At 48.0% G+C, this 16,413-nt stretch overlaps 1 protein-coding gene across 1 annotated transcript in view; it reads left to right on the forward strand.

Annotated features, from left to right (window-relative positions):
- The window catches only part of MYO18B (myosin XVIIIB), a 316,623-nt gene that overhangs the window by 79,125 nt on the left and 221,085 nt on the right, over positions 1-16,413 (forward strand). Inside the window, exons 12-16 of the mRNA XM_011975366.1 lie at positions 1,539-1,712; positions 4,462-4,552; positions 6,814-7,006; positions 10,923-11,003; positions 13,466-13,613. Coding sequence (XP_011830756.1) covers positions 1,539-1,712; positions 4,462-4,552; positions 6,814-7,006; positions 10,923-11,003; positions 13,466-13,613 — 687 coding nt within the window. The remainder of the gene's footprint in view (positions 1-1,538; positions 1,713-4,461; positions 4,553-6,813; positions 7,007-10,922; positions 11,004-13,465; positions 13,614-16,413) is intronic.

Genomic DNA, 16,413 nt, shown 5'->3' on the forward strand with positions numbered 1-16,413 from the left:
TTTTTATATAGATTAAAAAATTAGTGCTCAACCATGGTAAAAAAAAAATTGGAAAATATAAAATCCCCTTACCTAGCAGTGATGGTTAATATTTAGCTATATTTCCCTTTTATTACTCTTTACAGCAGTTTAGAATGATTCACACAGTTGATGTCATACCATGACGTCATTTTCTAATCTGCTTTCCACTTGGCATTCAAATGTAAGCATTGTCCATGGTATGTAGGGTCTTTGTTGCTAATTTTAAATGGCCTTATAATAGTCCAGAGAGTGGCTCTCCATTGATTCTTTAATCCCGTCTGGTTCCTCTCCCCACCTCGTTACATTCCAGCCACACTGGTTTGCTTGGCATTCCTTTAACACACCATGCTCATTTCTGCCCCAGGACCTTTGCACTGCCTCCTCCTTCAACCTCTGAAGCACTTCCCTGGTTCTTTATGTAGTAGCTCCTTCTCACCCTTCATAGCTCAGTTAATGTATCACGACTTCAGATAAAGCCCGCTTTGACCACCATAGATATCAAACGACTCCTTCAGTCTCTCTTGATCTCAGCACCCTGCTTTAGTTTCTGTTTGGCAGAGAGCAGAGGGAACTTTATAATTTTATGGCCAGAAATGATCTTATCTATTTGTTTACTTGTCTACTGTCACACTCCCTCAACGGACTATAAGCTCCATGAGGACAGGCACTTTGTTTGTCTTGCTCATTGATTTCGGTGGCAGACATAGTGCCTGTCACATCGAGGGAGCTCAGTCAACATGTACAGAGTAAGCAGATGGCTGGTTAGATGGTTGGATGTGTGATTGGATGAGGAGTTGAAAGATAGGTAGGCGGCTTGCAGGGGATAGTGCACGCCTGGATGGATAGGTAAATGGATATGTGGGTGGGCGAATCAATCCTAATTTTACTAACTATTCCCCAATTTCACATTTAGAGTGCTTCCCCATGATATTTTTAATCGCTTTGAAAAAGTAAGCAATGCAGGTCAGGCGCAGTGGCTCACGCCTGTAATCCCAGCACTTTGGGAGGCCGAGGCGGGCAGATCACGAGGTCAGGAGACCGAGACCATCCTGGTTAATACGGTGAAACCCCGTCTCTACTAAAAATCCAAAAAAATTAGCCGGGAGTGGTGGCAGGTGCCTGTAGTCCCAGCTACTCGGGAGGCTGAGGCAGGAGAATAGCGTGAACCTGGGAGGCGGAGCTTGCAGTGAGCCAAGATGGCGCCACCGCCTGGGCGAGAGAGCGAGACTCCGGTCTCAGAAAAAAAAAAAAAAAGAAAAGCAAAAAAGAAAGAACAAGTAAGTAATGCAAAAATGCAAATGGCAAGGAAGTCTGATAAGCAAGTCTCTTGGGAAAGCTGACTCCTCCAGGGCCATTGCCTAGGGGTCCAGGCCTGGGCGGTTGTCCAAGCTCCCTGCTGAGGGGGCTGGCCTGGAGATTGGGAGGGTGCTGAGATTCTCCGGGGTCCTCTTGGGCGTTCATTCACCCCCCCATGCCCAGGGCCTCACTGCCACGCCTCTGTTTTGTCCCCTGTGCAGTGGGCCGGAAGCAGTTCATGAGGTTTGAGTGGGCAAACTATGCAGCCGAGGCCCTCGGCTGCGAGTATGAGGAGCTGAACACGGCCACCTTCAAGCACCACCTTCGACAGATCATCCAGCAAATGACGTTTGGGCCAAGCCAAAGGGGCCTCGAGGACGAGGAAACCAGCTCAGGTACGAGGCTGCTGCCTCTCTGGGTGAGCTGGGCCCCCTCTGGGCCAGCTCCTGGGGATACACCAGCATTCTTTAACTTTTTTTTATCAAAGATTTGTTAAGGGCCTACGCTATGAAGGCCTGTGTTAGGTGCAGGGGAAGCCATCGTGGGTGGAAAGGGACATTGTTTCTACCTGGTCAATGCTAATGCTCAAATAACTACCTCGGTTCAGTGGTCATGAAGGCTGCTGAAACCTGGCAGGGAGCTCCGCGCTGTGGGGAGGGGATGCCATGGGCAGGGCCAATGGACCAATGCATTTCCATTGGATTTCATGTTTGCTGAGCACCTGCTAGGTAGGGGAAAGACTAGTCTTTCTGTTTGAGGAATGGAAATAAAGCCCGAATGGCTGGTGCGAGGTGGACGGATGGGAGAAGATGAGGGTGGAGAGCAAGGTGTGGTCAGCTCACTAAGGGTTTATAAACGAAGGTTTTTATTCTCAGACCCTTGGGAAGCCTTGGAGTGCCTTCAGCAGGGGGATGGCATGATTTGGCTTTAAGAAGCTCAGCCTGGTTGAAGGTTGGGGAGTGAGTGGGAGAAGGGAGACCCACTGGGAACCTATAAAACTCACCAGGTGATAGGTGGTGGTGGGAAGTGCTTGTGGAGATGGGGCAGGTGGGGACAGATTCAGGGTCTGGTTTACAAGCTGAGGTGTTAGCGTGGGCCCTAAGAGAAGGGCAGAGACCAGCAGTGGCTGCTAGGATTTTGGCCTGAGCAGCTGGAAGAACAAGGGCGTTTTGAACTGCCGTGGGGGAAAAGCAGGAGGACTTTGTACTGTACCTGCAAGGATGTGATCTGCCGAGGATGTGATCTGCCGAGTCCCAAGTCTGCAGCCTCTGTGCATCTTTGGGGGCTCTCTAAGAGCTGCTGTCCTTGAGACAACAGAGTTTGGGATTAATGAGTAGAAGTGTTGTGAGCTGTGGTTTTGGGACCCGTCTCTTGGAGCTCCTTTGCACCTTTGGCATTGCTTCCACCTTCCAGGGACTTCGGCATAGGGGCTAATGTCACTTGGACCCCATTGGCCCTCTGTATCTCCTTTCAGGTCTGTGCTCTGGTGTGAGCTGTGCTTTTCTTGAAGATTACCTCTCCACTTTGACATACACACACATTCACAGAAGCATGCACACACCACACATATGCACAGCACCAGTTGTGTATGCACACCTGTGCACAGATACACACCACAGAATCACACACATGAACACACACATGCACAGACACCAGCACACATATACTGCAAGCATGCACACCACACACATGCACAGATATACATGGCATGTGTGTGTGTAAACATGTGCACAGATATATATGACACATGCACATACCACACAACTACACACACATGCATAGACACAAGCACACATGTGCACACATATGCACAGGCACAAACACCACACACATACTTAAGGACGGGCGCATCACACACAGGCACAGACACATGCAGTCACCACTTTGTGAGTCTGAGTTAACCTCTCAGGCTGAGGTCTCAAGAGTAGACATTAAGCAGGCAGGGGACCTTCCGGCTTAGGAGAGAGGCTGGGAGGCTGCGGGTTGCCTAGCAACAGCCCAGGTTGGGGGTGGATTCCAAGGAGGGGTGGGAAATGCTTTCGGGGCTGCAGTGGGCTGCCTGGAATGTACAAGCAGAATTACTCCTCCAGGCACTAGTGCACACCGATTTGGAAACTGTGTTTTCAGTTTTTTAGACGGAACTAAAACTTAAGGGACATAATTTGTGATCTGACCCCCTACACTCCTCACTCTGCTTTGTTCAGTGCACCCTAATCAAGGCTGGTGATTGTAATGGGATGCGTATACGTGCGTGCATGCGTGTGTGTGTGTGTGTGTGTGTGTTAGAGCAAAATCGAGTCCACAACTGTAATTATAGTTTTTGAGCTTTTATATTCCTCCTGACATTCTAGGTAGGCACTTTTCCAATCTCATTCAATATTCTTCATACCTGACTTTAAGCATTCCTTTGTATGGGCAGACTACAAATTACCTAACCCATTTTCTATTGTTGAGCACTCAAGTCATTTCAAAAAAGTGATTTTTGCCAATTTAATCAACAATTGGAAGAACCTATGTCCCCAGCAAGCTTTATTTCTCTGAATGTTTCATTAGAATAAAAGCCTAGGAGTGAAATGATTAGGTCCCAGTATACGAACATTTTATGACTTCTAATACAAAATAGCCAAATTTCTTTCCAGAAAAGGAATCATAAACACTTACTGAGTGTCTACTCTATGCCAGACGCTGGCAATTTAAAGATCAATAAACCCAGGGACAGGGTCTATCTTCAGGGCACACCCAGCCTCATGAGGGAGACACAGGTTAATAAAATAACTATACTAGAAAGATTATGCTATGGGAAGTGCTATTAGAAGCAAGGTAGAGCTGGGGATTGGCCTAGTGGTGGTGGTGGTGGTAGTCAAGGAAGGCTTTCCTGAGGAGGTGACATTTAGGCTGAGCCCTGAGGGATGAGCAGGAGATCACTCTGGGGTGAAGGTAGGGCAGGTTACATAGGACCCTGTAGGCCCTGATAGGACAGTTAGACTTTGTCCTAAGAACCTGGGGAAATAATTTCAGCAGTGGAGGGATGTGGCAAGAAAAGAAGGATTTTCTAAGCTGAGTGGCCCCTGCTGCTCTGCAGTGATGTCCTTGGCCCCAGGCAAGATCCCTAACCAAGAATGCTGATTCTGTCCTCTTTCCCAGGGCTCAAGATGACAGGAGTGGAGTGTGTGGAGGGGATGGCCTCGGGCCTGTACCAGGAGCTCTTTGCAGCCGTGGTCTCACTCATCAACAGGTAACGGGGCCTTTCCCTAGGCACACAGTTGGCCTTTTGCAGGTGCACAGATGAATTCACATACCGGGCAGTTGAGCAAAGTGGCAGTTTTTCAGCTGGCGAGAGGGTTTCTAAGGTGGACAGTGCTGGGTTTAATTTCCACCTTGGCCACCCACTGGCTGTGTGGTCAGTAATCAGTTCACTTTTCTGATCTCCCTTTCCTCGTCTGTACAATAGCTCTCTCCCCAAGGACTGTTGTGAGGATTAAAAGAAAAAATGAATTTAAATAACTCTTCCTGGCCAAACGTGGTGGCTCATGCCTGTAATCCCAGTACTTTGGGAGGCTGAAGTGGGAGGATCACCTGAGATCAGGAGTTCAAGACCAGCCTGGCACCATGGCGAAAACCTGTCTCTACTAAATATTACAAAAATTAGCTGGGCATGGTGGTGGGCGCCTGTAGTCCCAGCTACTCGGGAGGCTGAGGCAGGGAGAATTGCTTGAACCTGGGAAACAGAGGTTTCAGTGAGCCGAGATCACGCCACTGCACTCTAGCCTAGGTGACAGAGCGAGACTCTGTCTCAAAACAAAACAAAACAAATTCTTGTAAAAATACCAACAATAAAAGCTAAGCACTTTTGAATGTCTACTGAGGGCCAGGGATTGTACTAATTGTTTAACCTGCTTTGCGTCACCGAGTACTCACATGGACCCATTGTACAGAGGAGGAGACTAAAGCGTGAAGGGGAGAACCGAGATGCAAACACAATGCCACATTCTCATCTCATACTTTCAGTTCCCCTGAATAGCCTAGCACATTGTTCTCATCCATTTATTTTTCAAAATTGTCTTGCTGGGGATGGGAGCAACATGGTAGAAATTTGGAGTGGGCCGGGGTGTGCCTCTGATGTGCCTCTGTGGGGCTGCAGGCCAGAGGAGCCTCTGTTTTCTATCATTATGCACAAGGCACTGAGCCCATGCTTGGAAACCCTTGAAGCCGTTTTTTCAGCAGAGCTAATCCAGAGCCTAGGCAAAGGCTTGCCTTCCTCCTCTGTGAAAGCAGAAAGCATAATTAGGCTTCTGAAATCCTGTTAAAGGGATGAGGCTGGCGCGTAGCAACAGAGCAGCCGGGTTTCTCCAAGTTGTCGTGGACACAGAATCAAGTCCCTCTGACGCTGCCGAAGTAATTACCATCTGAGCCCACAGACATATTATCTAGAAACCAAGGGGATCATGCGTGCTTAGAGAAGGGAGTACTGGGAGTGGGAAATGAACTGCTGGCGGAGGAAACTGCCTTCACCAGTGAAGGGCAGCTGCTTCGAGGTTTGGGTTCTCAGAGGCCACGTCTGTGAAATGCTGCACTGATGATCAAAGTACCTACTACAGCATTTATAAGCACCTAGTAGGTGTCTGTCTTGCCAAGAATTAACCGACTTTATCTTCATGCATGTCTATGTGGTGGCTGCTCTTATTATCCCCATATTATAGTTGGAAAACCTTAGCAAACAAGAGAAGAACCAAGGTTCAACTACGGGCCCTGCAAAGCTCCTAGCTGATCATACTCATGGTGATGATAGCAGGTGGCATTTACTGAGCACTAACCACGTGGCAAACTTTGCTTTCACGGCCACGGAAGCTTATCACACCCAACCCTCACAACAGCCCTCTGAGCTAGTCACCATCATTAACTGAGACGGTGGCTGAGACGGTGGAGGCTCAGAGAGGTTGGGCAACTCTTCAGAGACACACATCCTCTCTGTCACAGAGCAAGGATTGAAGCCCACATATGACTGGCTCTAAAGTCTCTTAAGTCCTGATTTTTGATGTGAATAATCCCTGCTCTGTCCACCCCTACAGATTCATCAGAAGAATACAAGGAGGTGATAGCTTGGAAGAATTTTGTAAACTGATGTATTAAATAAAATAGTTTTTTGATTTTAATAGGCCTCTGAAGAAAGGAAAGGAGGGCCTAGGCTTCACATGGTAGCCGACTTGCTGGGTGACCTTAAGCTAGTCATTTTTTTTTTTTTTTTACTTTGGGCCAGTGGGAGGCAGTTTAATTCCTTTAGTCCTTATAGCTGTCCCTGGGATAAATCTACTCACCCCCATCCTCATTTAACAGTTGGGGAAACCCCTGCTCAGAGAGGTTAAGTAGCTTGCCTGAGGTCACACAGCCTGTAAGAGTTGAGCTTAGTTTTGAAACCAGTTCTACTGGAGGCTTGGATAAGTGTGCTCCTAGATTCCATGCCATCTCAGACATTTCACCTCCCTCTTCTCTGTCTAGATCCTTCTCCTCCCACCATCTCTCCATGGCCTCCATCATGGTGGTGGACTCTCCAGGCTTCCAGAACCCCCGGCACCAGGGCAAGGACCGGGCGGCCACCTTCGAGGAGCTGTGCCACAACTACGCCCATGAGCGCCTGCAGCTGCTGTTCTACCAGCGGACCTTTGTCTCCACGCTGCAGCGATACCGAGAGGTAGGCCTGGGCTGGAGCAGGGCCCTCACCAGAGCTCCATGGAGGGTGTGAGGTCAGATGTGAAGTGTGGGATTCCCATTCCCCAGTAGCCTGCAGCTTCACCCTGTTCGGTTCACCGGGGAACAAAGCCCTTTCCCCAGGCCTGGCTCCCTAGACCTCTGCTGCTCCCTCCACAGTCCAGCCTCCTCCCGCCACCTTCTGAACCCCGCAGCCCAGAAGCACCAAGGAACTTGGACTTCCCCAGGCCTTGCTTCCATGGCTGTCCTTTCTTTGGGATGACTGCTTCATCCTCTCCCGCTTCACTTAAGCAAAAGGCTCCTGCAAGAGTCAGTCTACATCTGCCCGAGTGGGGAATGTCCTTCGAGTCCTGTGGGTGGGTGGAAGCAGTGGGCTGCACACCCCTCTGCAGCACAGCACGGTGATTCTCACAAAGTTGAAGGTGCATGCACCCCAAAACCCAGCAATTCCTCTTCTAGGAGGCACCTGAGAGGAACTCTGTGTGTGAACCAGGAAGCATGTACAGGCCTGATCCTGCCAGTCCTTATTTTCTCATGAAAAAAGAAAAAAAAAAAAAGGTTAAGTTGAAATATAAGGCCAGGCACAGTGGCTCATGCCTGTAATCCTAGCACTGTGTGAGGCCGAGGTGGGCGGATCACCTGAGGTCAGGAGTTCAAGACCAGCGTGACCAACATGGCAAAACTCCATCTCTACTAAAAATACAAAAATTAGCCAGGCGCAGTGGCGCGGGCCTGTAATCCCAGCTACTTGGGAGGCTGAGGCAGGAGAATCACTTGAACCCGGGAGGCAGAGGTTGTGGTGAGCTGAGATTGTGCCGCTGCACTCCAGCCTGGGCGACAAAGAGAGACTGCATCTCGAAACAAACAAACAAAAAATTACAAAGAAAAGGGCATAAATCAGAAGCATATAGCTCAGTGAATTTACCCAAATGAACATACGTGTGTCTCTATCACCCACGTGAAAATGAGAGGATTTTCAGTTCCCTATATGACTCCCACCTTCTTCCCTGAAGGTGTGACCACTTTTATTGCAACAAGTGCTACTGGCAGAATATTAAAAATGGCCATATTGTTCATCAGTTCAATAATATAGAATAATAAGTATTGAAGTTACAGTCATTTCTTTAGTTGGTGATAAAAATAAAGCACCAACATAAATGGATCTCAAACAGATGACGCTGATGAAACCTGAGGTCTGATCCCAACTCTGTCGCTTATTGGCTGTGTGGCCTTAGGAAAGGCACTTACCCTCTCTGACCCTCGATTTTTTTACGTGGAAAACAGAGATAATAATACTTTTGTATCAGTTACGATTTGCCATAATAATGCTACATAATAAACTACCCCCAAATGTAGTGTTTTAGAAAAAATCTTTGGTTGTTGCTCACAAGTGTCTGGATGGCCTGGACAGCTCTCTTGGTCCAGGATAGTTCTTGAGCTTGTGTTCAGATTCAGGTGTAGGTTGGGGTAGATGGCTCTGGTGATCTTGGCGGGGCTCTCTCACGTGTGGGATCAGCTGGTTGTGAGCGGATCTAGGCAGGCCTTGTCTGGGGTAACCTTGTCCCTGCTCTACAAATGTCTCATCCTCCAGCAGGCTAGCCTGGGCTGTCCTCATAGCGCTGGGCAGGGCTCCAGGAGAGCAAGCAGAAGTGGGCAGGGGACCTTGAGGCCTAGACCTGAGGCTTGCACAAAATCACTTCCACTGTGTTCAGTGAGTCACAACAGGTCTAAGGCTGAGCATGGATTCAAGGGGTAGGAAAACAGGCTCCACTTCTTGATGGAGGCACTGCAGTGTCACTGCAGAGAGTATGGATATAGAAAAGTGCAGAGAACTGGGGTTGTTTTATGGTCATTGTTACCATACTCCCCAAAGGGGCCGTTTTGAGCATTTAATGAACAAGAATAAAGAGTATAACAGCTATTTTATTTTTCCCATAATATTTCACTTATTTCTGATTATCAAAGTAATACATTTTTAATTAAAACACTGGAAACTTCATATAAGTACAAAGAAACTAAAAGATACAATCTCCTTTAGCCCTCCCATCCAGAGGCAACCACTGTTACCATTCTGTTTTTTTTGTTTGTTTGTTTGTTTGTTTGTTTTTACCATTTTCCCTTTATTATGTTGTCTGTGGATTTTGGATCTTCCTGTACACGTGAGTTTGTTGTCTCTCATTTTCCTCACAGTATTACATTGTTCACATCACCTCCCTTCACTTACAAATCTTAGTAAACCTGCTTGCAGTGGTTGCATCTGATTGTATTTCCTCTCCTATAGACATCAGGGTGGTTTCTAAGTTCGAGGCTTTGTAGACAATACTGTGATGAACATCTTTGTCCACAGCACTTCCCAGACATTTCTGGTGACTTTTTAAATTTTTTGTTTTTTAGATGGAGGCTCGCTCTTGTTGCCTAGGCTGGAGTGCAATGGAGCGATCTTGGCTCACTACAACCTCTTCTTCCTGGGTTCAAGTGATTCTCTTGCCTCAGCCTCCCAAGTAGCTGGGATTACAGGCACCTGCCACCATGCCCGGCTAATTTTTGTATTTTTAGTAGAGACGGGGTTTCACCATGTTGGCCAGGCTGGTCTCGAATTCCTGACCTCAGGTGATCCGCCTGCCTCGGCCTCCCAAAGTGCTTGGATTACAGGCGTGAGCCACCGCACCTGGCTTCTGGTGACCTTTTTGTGGCAACTATTATTCCTCATAGTTTACACTTGTTACTTCCAGCACCGAACACTCAGCCTCATTATGTTCTCAGTAAATATTTTAAAAGTGTGGACTGAGTTACCAGTTTCTGATAAAGCTGTCAGCGTGATGGCTGACACCCTGTATGATGAGCAGAATGTCATTGGAGCGTTGATTGACAATTTTTCTTCCCACACAAAGGCTAAAAGGTGATGAATAAACAACCTCATTAACAACTGGGAAAATTAATTAAACAGACATTTCTCCAAAGATTTACAAATGCACACAAAAAGAAGCACACCATCACAAATTGTAAGAGAAATGCAAATCCAAACCACATTGAGACACCACCTCCCACACATTATAATGTCTACTAAAAAAAAAATCAGAAAATAACAAGTGTTGGGGTGATGTGGAGAAATTTCAACCCTTGTGCGGTATTGGTAGCAATGTAAAATAGTGCAGCCGCTCTGGAAAACAGAATGGTGGACCTCAAAACATAAAAAAAATAGAATTCCCACGTAATTCAGCAATTCCATGTCTGGGTATATACTCAGAAGAATTGAAATCAGGGACTCAAACGGGTATTTGTGCACCAAACTGCAACATTATTCACAATAGCCGAAAGGCAGAAGCAACCCACGTGTGGATTGCAATTGACAGGCAATGGACAAGCAAAATGAGATATGCACATCACGAGATACGCACTTACTGGGAAGTATTATTCAGCCTTCAAAAGGAAGGACATTCTGACAAAATGGCACAGGCTGGATGAACCCTGAGGACTTTATGCTAAGTTACGTAAGTCAGATACAAAAGGACAAATACTATATGATTTCACTTACATAAGCTACTTAGAAAAGTCAAGATCAGAGGCACAGAAAGCAGGATGCTAGGGGAGAAGGAAACAGGGAGTTAAGTCTCCTGGGTACAGAGACTCCGTTTTGAAAGATGAAGAAAGTTCTGGAGATGGTTGCTGGTGATGGATGCATAACAACGTGAATGTGTCTTATACCACTGAACTATATACTTAAAATGACTAAAATGGTAACTTTTTTGCTATGTATCTTTTGCCAAAATTTTTAAAACCTTTTTTTTAAAGGGCCAAGAGGTGATTGAAGTCCTCTCCGCTTTTTCCTTCTTCAAAACTTTCTTCCCTCTTCAGCTCACTGAAAGCGCTAACTTTTAAATCCTGCGATTTTTTTCCAGGAAGGTGTTCCGGTGCAGTTTGACCTCCCAGAGCCCTCCCCAGGGACCACTGTGGCTGCTGTGGATCACAATCCCTCTCAGGTAACACGGGGCCCAGCCAGCCCAGGCTCTCAGATGCCGGCTGGCCATGTTTGAAATGCTCGTGGATTTGAGTCTTCAGTCTACTAGTTGTCAATGCCGTCTGCACCTAGAGTCACCCCGGGATCATTGGAAACGTGGATGCCTGGGACCCACCCCCAGATTCTGTGTTAATTGGTCTGGGTTGTGGCCTGAACAATGGAAGTTTAAGCGTCATCAGGTTGAGAACCGCTGCTCTCCTTTATGTCTGAGTCTATGTCTTAGACTAGCCCCATGCCTGGGAGGCTGAGGCCTGAGCCAAAGTGAGTTCAGGGCTCACGACCAGAGGCCTCCGGCCACTCTGGCCTGCAAAGGTCAGATGTTTGAATGAAGGTGCTGTTCCCAGAAGAGACTGGGGACCTTGGGGGACTGGAGAACAGGGGACCATGTTGGGTGCAGGGCCCTGAACTCACTTAGGGGCAGACAGGCGTTAGTTTGAGGGAAGCTGAGTCTTTACCTCACTCTCTCCATCCCTAGAACTCACTTTGCTACCCCAGATCTGCACCTCTGCTCAACTCAGAACTGCCCGTGACAATTTCACTTGATTTTTTTGTCTTCCTCTTCACATTTTAGTACAGAAGTGCTTGGGCCATGGAACCTGCCATGCTTGGGTCCAATCTTGGTGACCTTGGGTGTGTTGCTTCACCTCTCTGAGCCTCAGTTTCCTCATTTCCAGAATGGGGATGCTATTTTCTCTGGGTTGCTGTGAACATCAATGAGATATTGCACATAAGGCACCTGATATGATGCTTGGCACACAGGAGGTACCCTGCTGGTGGCATCTCTCCTGCCATCTAACACTGCAGGCTGCCCCTGTCCTTTTCTTCCTTCCTTGTCTCCTGCTGACCAGAGTTGGCTTGCAAACTTTCTCTTGGCACACAGTGGGCTGCACCCATCATTGCAAAGCCCTCTCCTGTGTAAGCCCGGCTGGCTGTTCTCAGCTCAGTGTGTTCTGGTTGGCATCTGTCTGGTTTATTTCCTTCCACACTGTGCTTCCTCACCTGTGCCTCTCCTGGGAAAGGGTAGACCTGAAGGGCTGATTTAGCAGTGTTGGCTGGGAAGGGCAGGGGGCAGGGTAGTCTCCAGGACCTGTGGCTGCACAGCTACCTTCTGTCTTTCTTGCTTGCTTTCTTGCTTTTCTTTCCTTTCTTTTTCCTTTCTTTTTCCTTTTTCCTTTCTTTTTCCTTTCTTTCCTTTCCTTTCTTTCCTTTTCCTCCCTTCCTTCCTTCCTTCCTTCTTTCTTTCTTTCTTTTTCTTTTCTTTCTTTCTTTTCTTTTGAGACAGAGTCTCACTCTGTCACCCAGGCTGGAGTGCAGTGGCATGATCTCAGCTCACTGTAACTTCTGCCTCCCGGATTCAAGCGATTCTCGTGCCTCAACCTCCTGAGTGGCTGGGATTATAGGCATGCACCACCATGCCCAACCTTCACAGCTATTTTCTGAGGACCTTCTGAGCATGGGCTGGCTATCAGTTTCAGCACCAATGAAAAAGGCTGAGGTGAAGGATGCCTGGGATCCAGTTCCAGCTCTGCATCTTTGGCTCTCCATCCATGAGACCCTGGATGTGCCCCCTTCCCCTCTCCAGGCCTCTGAGGGGTGTGGATTCCTCAGTTAGGGTGACCAACTGTCCTGGTTTGCATAGGACTTTCCCAGCTTTAGCACTGAAAGTTTCATGTCCCGGGCACAGTAGGACAGTTGGTCACTGTGCATATTGCATTTCCTCTATAACCACTTGCTGGCCTTCTTTTGGTTGTGCCAACTCCTTGTGGGCCCTCAGAGAGGCCCTTTAAACTCCCCAGGCCTCTCTCAGTTTCCCATATGCACCATTACAGGGTTGACTAGATGGTCTCTGAAGCTTATGGCTAGATTTAAAATTCTACGTCTGTGCTATTGAATCATGTTCACCTTCTCTGAAATGTTCTTTGAGTGCTTATTGTTTTTTTTTCCTCCCCAAGATTTTAGTTTAAAGAATACAAGGACTTTTTAGAGGAAACGAGGCAGACAGAATTAATCCTTTCTCATTTGATTGTGCACAAATAGACCAGCTGCCTGTATGTATCTAGAAATGTGCAATGCCCAGAAGGTTCCCCTTGTTAAATCCTCACCACGGCCCTCCAAGGAAGGTATTTTCAGTCTCCATTACACAGGAGGAAACAAGGCTCAGAGAAGTGTAGTAAGTTGCCCAAGACCACACAGGAGGTGAGCACAGAGGCAGGATTTGGACAGCTTGCAAATGAGCAGTTGCTGTCGTTTCGTGGCTTCAACACTGAGTCTGGGGTGAATGGGAGCTTGGTTTTGGGTAGGCACATTCTGAGTCCTGATGCTTGGGACTTGGATGGTCCCATTCCCCTTCGGTGGGAAGAGAAGCCCAAGACAGGCCTCTGATGGGGATCAGGGCCCTTCAATGAATCCTGGGTCTCCCACCAGGTCCGCTTACCAGCTGGAGGAGGTGCCCAGGATGCCAAAGGCCTTTTCTGGGTCTTGGATGAGGAAGTCCATGTAGAGGGCTCCAGTGACAGTGTGGTGCTCGAGCGTCTGTGTGCTGCCTTTGAGAAGAAAGGAGCTGGGACTGAAGGTAAGGAAGCAACGAGCTGGGGATGGGGCCTGAGTCCAGCCTGGGTGTTGGAATCTGTCCTTCTCAGCTGCAGAAAAAGGCCTGAGAAGGCCTGCACAGAGGCTCCAACATGCAGAGGTGAATGTGCATGAGCCTGTGTGTGCTTTCATTCATTCCAGTATTCAACGAACACATTGAGCAGCCACTATGTGCTGGGTACTGTTCCATGTGGTAGTTAACCAGCCTGGAGTGGGCCACGTCCTCATGGGGAAGGGACAAGCTCACAGCCAAGCACACGTGTGCACACTGAGCCTGCAACTGCACTCTGATGGGGCGCATCAGGGTGCATCTCATTTTTCTGGTAGCCAGTGGGAGATGCATGCAGATGAATCTAACAGAGAGCCAGGAACATGATGCAGGACAAGTTTGGAGATGGCTTCTGGGCTCAGACTGCAGAGACCCTTGCTGGTCATGCAAAGGTCTTAACCCTAGAGTGACGAGAAGCCATGAAGGATTCTAGGCAGTGGGAGGCATGATGAGCTTCACATTCTGGAAAGTTCCCTGAGGCTGTAGTGTGAAGATATGGTAGGAAGGCAGGTGGCCAGGGTGAGAGAGGAGCTGGCTGTGGCCAGGGTGAGAGAGGAGCTGGCCTGCCCCAGGAGGTAGAAGCTTCTAGAGGTATTTAGCAGGTAAAGTCCATAGCACTTGGTGGGAGTTGGATTGGTGGAAGGGGGAGCAAGAGGGGAGATGAAGATGTGAAACCAGAACAAAGTGATCATGAGATTCGGTATCCATAGGCTCCAAGTTGAAGTCTAGTTATTTCTACTTTCCCCTGCATGATATGGGGCAAACCTCTCGTAGTCTTAGTTGATATGTTTTTAAAATGGGGAAAGAAGTCACCCCTTACCCCTTTTTCTCTGCCATTTCTGCTATGATGATTGGGTCATATTATGTGCGTGCAGAGCTTTGTCACCAGGGGCAAGGTGTTGCAGGTTTATTGATGAGAACGAGGATGCTGATGGTGACAGAGAACATGATTCCGGGGTTGGGGAGTGTTGCATTGCTCCACTCAGAGCTGCATCCTCAGCTTTATGGAGATCTTCTGGTAGGATTCTGTCCCACACTTAGAGATACATATTCTTATTCCCAAACTGAGTTCCAGAAACGCTTGTGCAAGGTCACCCAGAGGAGAAGGGTCAAAAGGCAGATTCAAAACATGGTTTGTCTGGATCTGAGACTCAGATCCCCACACCACGAGGCACTTAAGAAGGCAAAGGTACTGGCTGGGCGTGGTGGTTCACGCCTGTAATCACAGCACTTTGGGAGGCCGGGGTAGGTGGATGACTTGAGGTCAGGAGTGCCAGACCAGCTTGGCCAACATGGTGGAAACCCATCTCTACTAAAAATACAAAAAATTAGCTGGGTGTGATGGCACACGCCTGTAGTCCCAGCTACTCGGGAGGCTGAGGCAGGAGAATCTCTTGAACCTGGGAGGTGGAGGTTGCAATGAGCCAAGATCGCACCACGGCACTCCAGCCTGGAAAACAAGAGTGAAATTCCATCTGGGAAAAAAAAAAAAAAAAAAAAAGAAGAAGGTAAATGTACTTAGTGATCTTATCAGTCCCAACCCTCTTTGAGGCCAGGATGTGTGCTCTTCCTCACTCATTCCTTGGTCCATTCAGAAAATATGGATGGAGCACCTAATACGTGGCGGCCACTGTCCTAGCCCAGGAGATGCATCAGTGAAGAAAACACACATCTTCACCCACATGGCACCGCCCTTCCAGCAGAGAAGAGACAGTAAGGCGGGTGCATCTGAAAGAAGAAGACTGAGGCCTGTGGCTCTGGTTGAGGTCACTGAGAGAATGAGACTTGGCTGAGAAGATGTCCAAGGACTAGGTTCTGGGACATTCCTATGTCAAGGTGTCAGGGACAAGGCAAACAACCAGCGCAGGAGACCGAGGTGTGGTCAGGGAGGCAGGAGGGAATCCCAGGAGAATGTGACTCCCTGAACGCCACAGGAGGAGGGAGGGATCGACCTTATCAAATGGGGCTGAAAGGTCAAATGAGGTGTGGGCTGAGGAATGACCATTGGATTTGGGCACGTTGAAATCATTGGAGATGTAGACAGATGCATCTTGATGGAATGTTTCGGGTGATTGTCCAGCTGGAACAGCTTATAAGAAATTGGGAGAAGAGTCACCATCCAGTGAGTGAGTGCCGCCAGAAGCTTCCGCCCTATGGTGACCAGCAGAGGCCTCTGTCTGAGACTTTCATGGTGGATTCCTGTGCCTACATCCGGACAGGATTGTCTAACCAGTGAAGCAGCAACAGCATCTGATGCCTGCAGCTCTCCCTGGAGCAAGTTCACAGTGCAAATCCCTCAATTATTCCCAGAGAGCTTGGCTCTGCCAGTGACTGGCGCAGAGCTGACTTCCCTGCCCATCATGGAGGCACAGTGCCTGGTGTTCTGGGGGCCCATGAAAATGTGGTTTTAAATTGTTTTAAATTTTAAGGTCAGGGGTACATGTGCAGGATGTGGAGGTTTGTTATATAGGTAAATGTGTGCCATGGTGATTTACCGCACAGATTGTCCCATCACTCAGGTATTAAGCCCAGCATCCATTAGCTATTCTTCCTGATGCTCTCCCTCCTCACCCCACCGTGTGCCCAGCGTGTGCTGTTCTCTCCCAGAAAACGTTTTAATTTCTGGAACGAAAAAGAACTTTTAGGTCAAGTCAAGTGCAATTCTTTAATATATGCCTATATATTAAATTATATATACACACATATATGTGTGTATATATGTGTAATTTATATG

This window comes from Mandrillus leucophaeus, unplaced genomic scaffold, assembly GCF_000951045.1.
Source record: "Mandrillus leucophaeus isolate KB7577 unplaced genomic scaffold, Mleu.le_1.0 Scaffold154, whole genome shotgun sequence".
In the NCBI taxonomy this organism is placed as follows: domain Eukaryota; kingdom Metazoa; phylum Chordata; class Mammalia; order Primates; family Cercopithecidae; genus Mandrillus; species Mandrillus leucophaeus.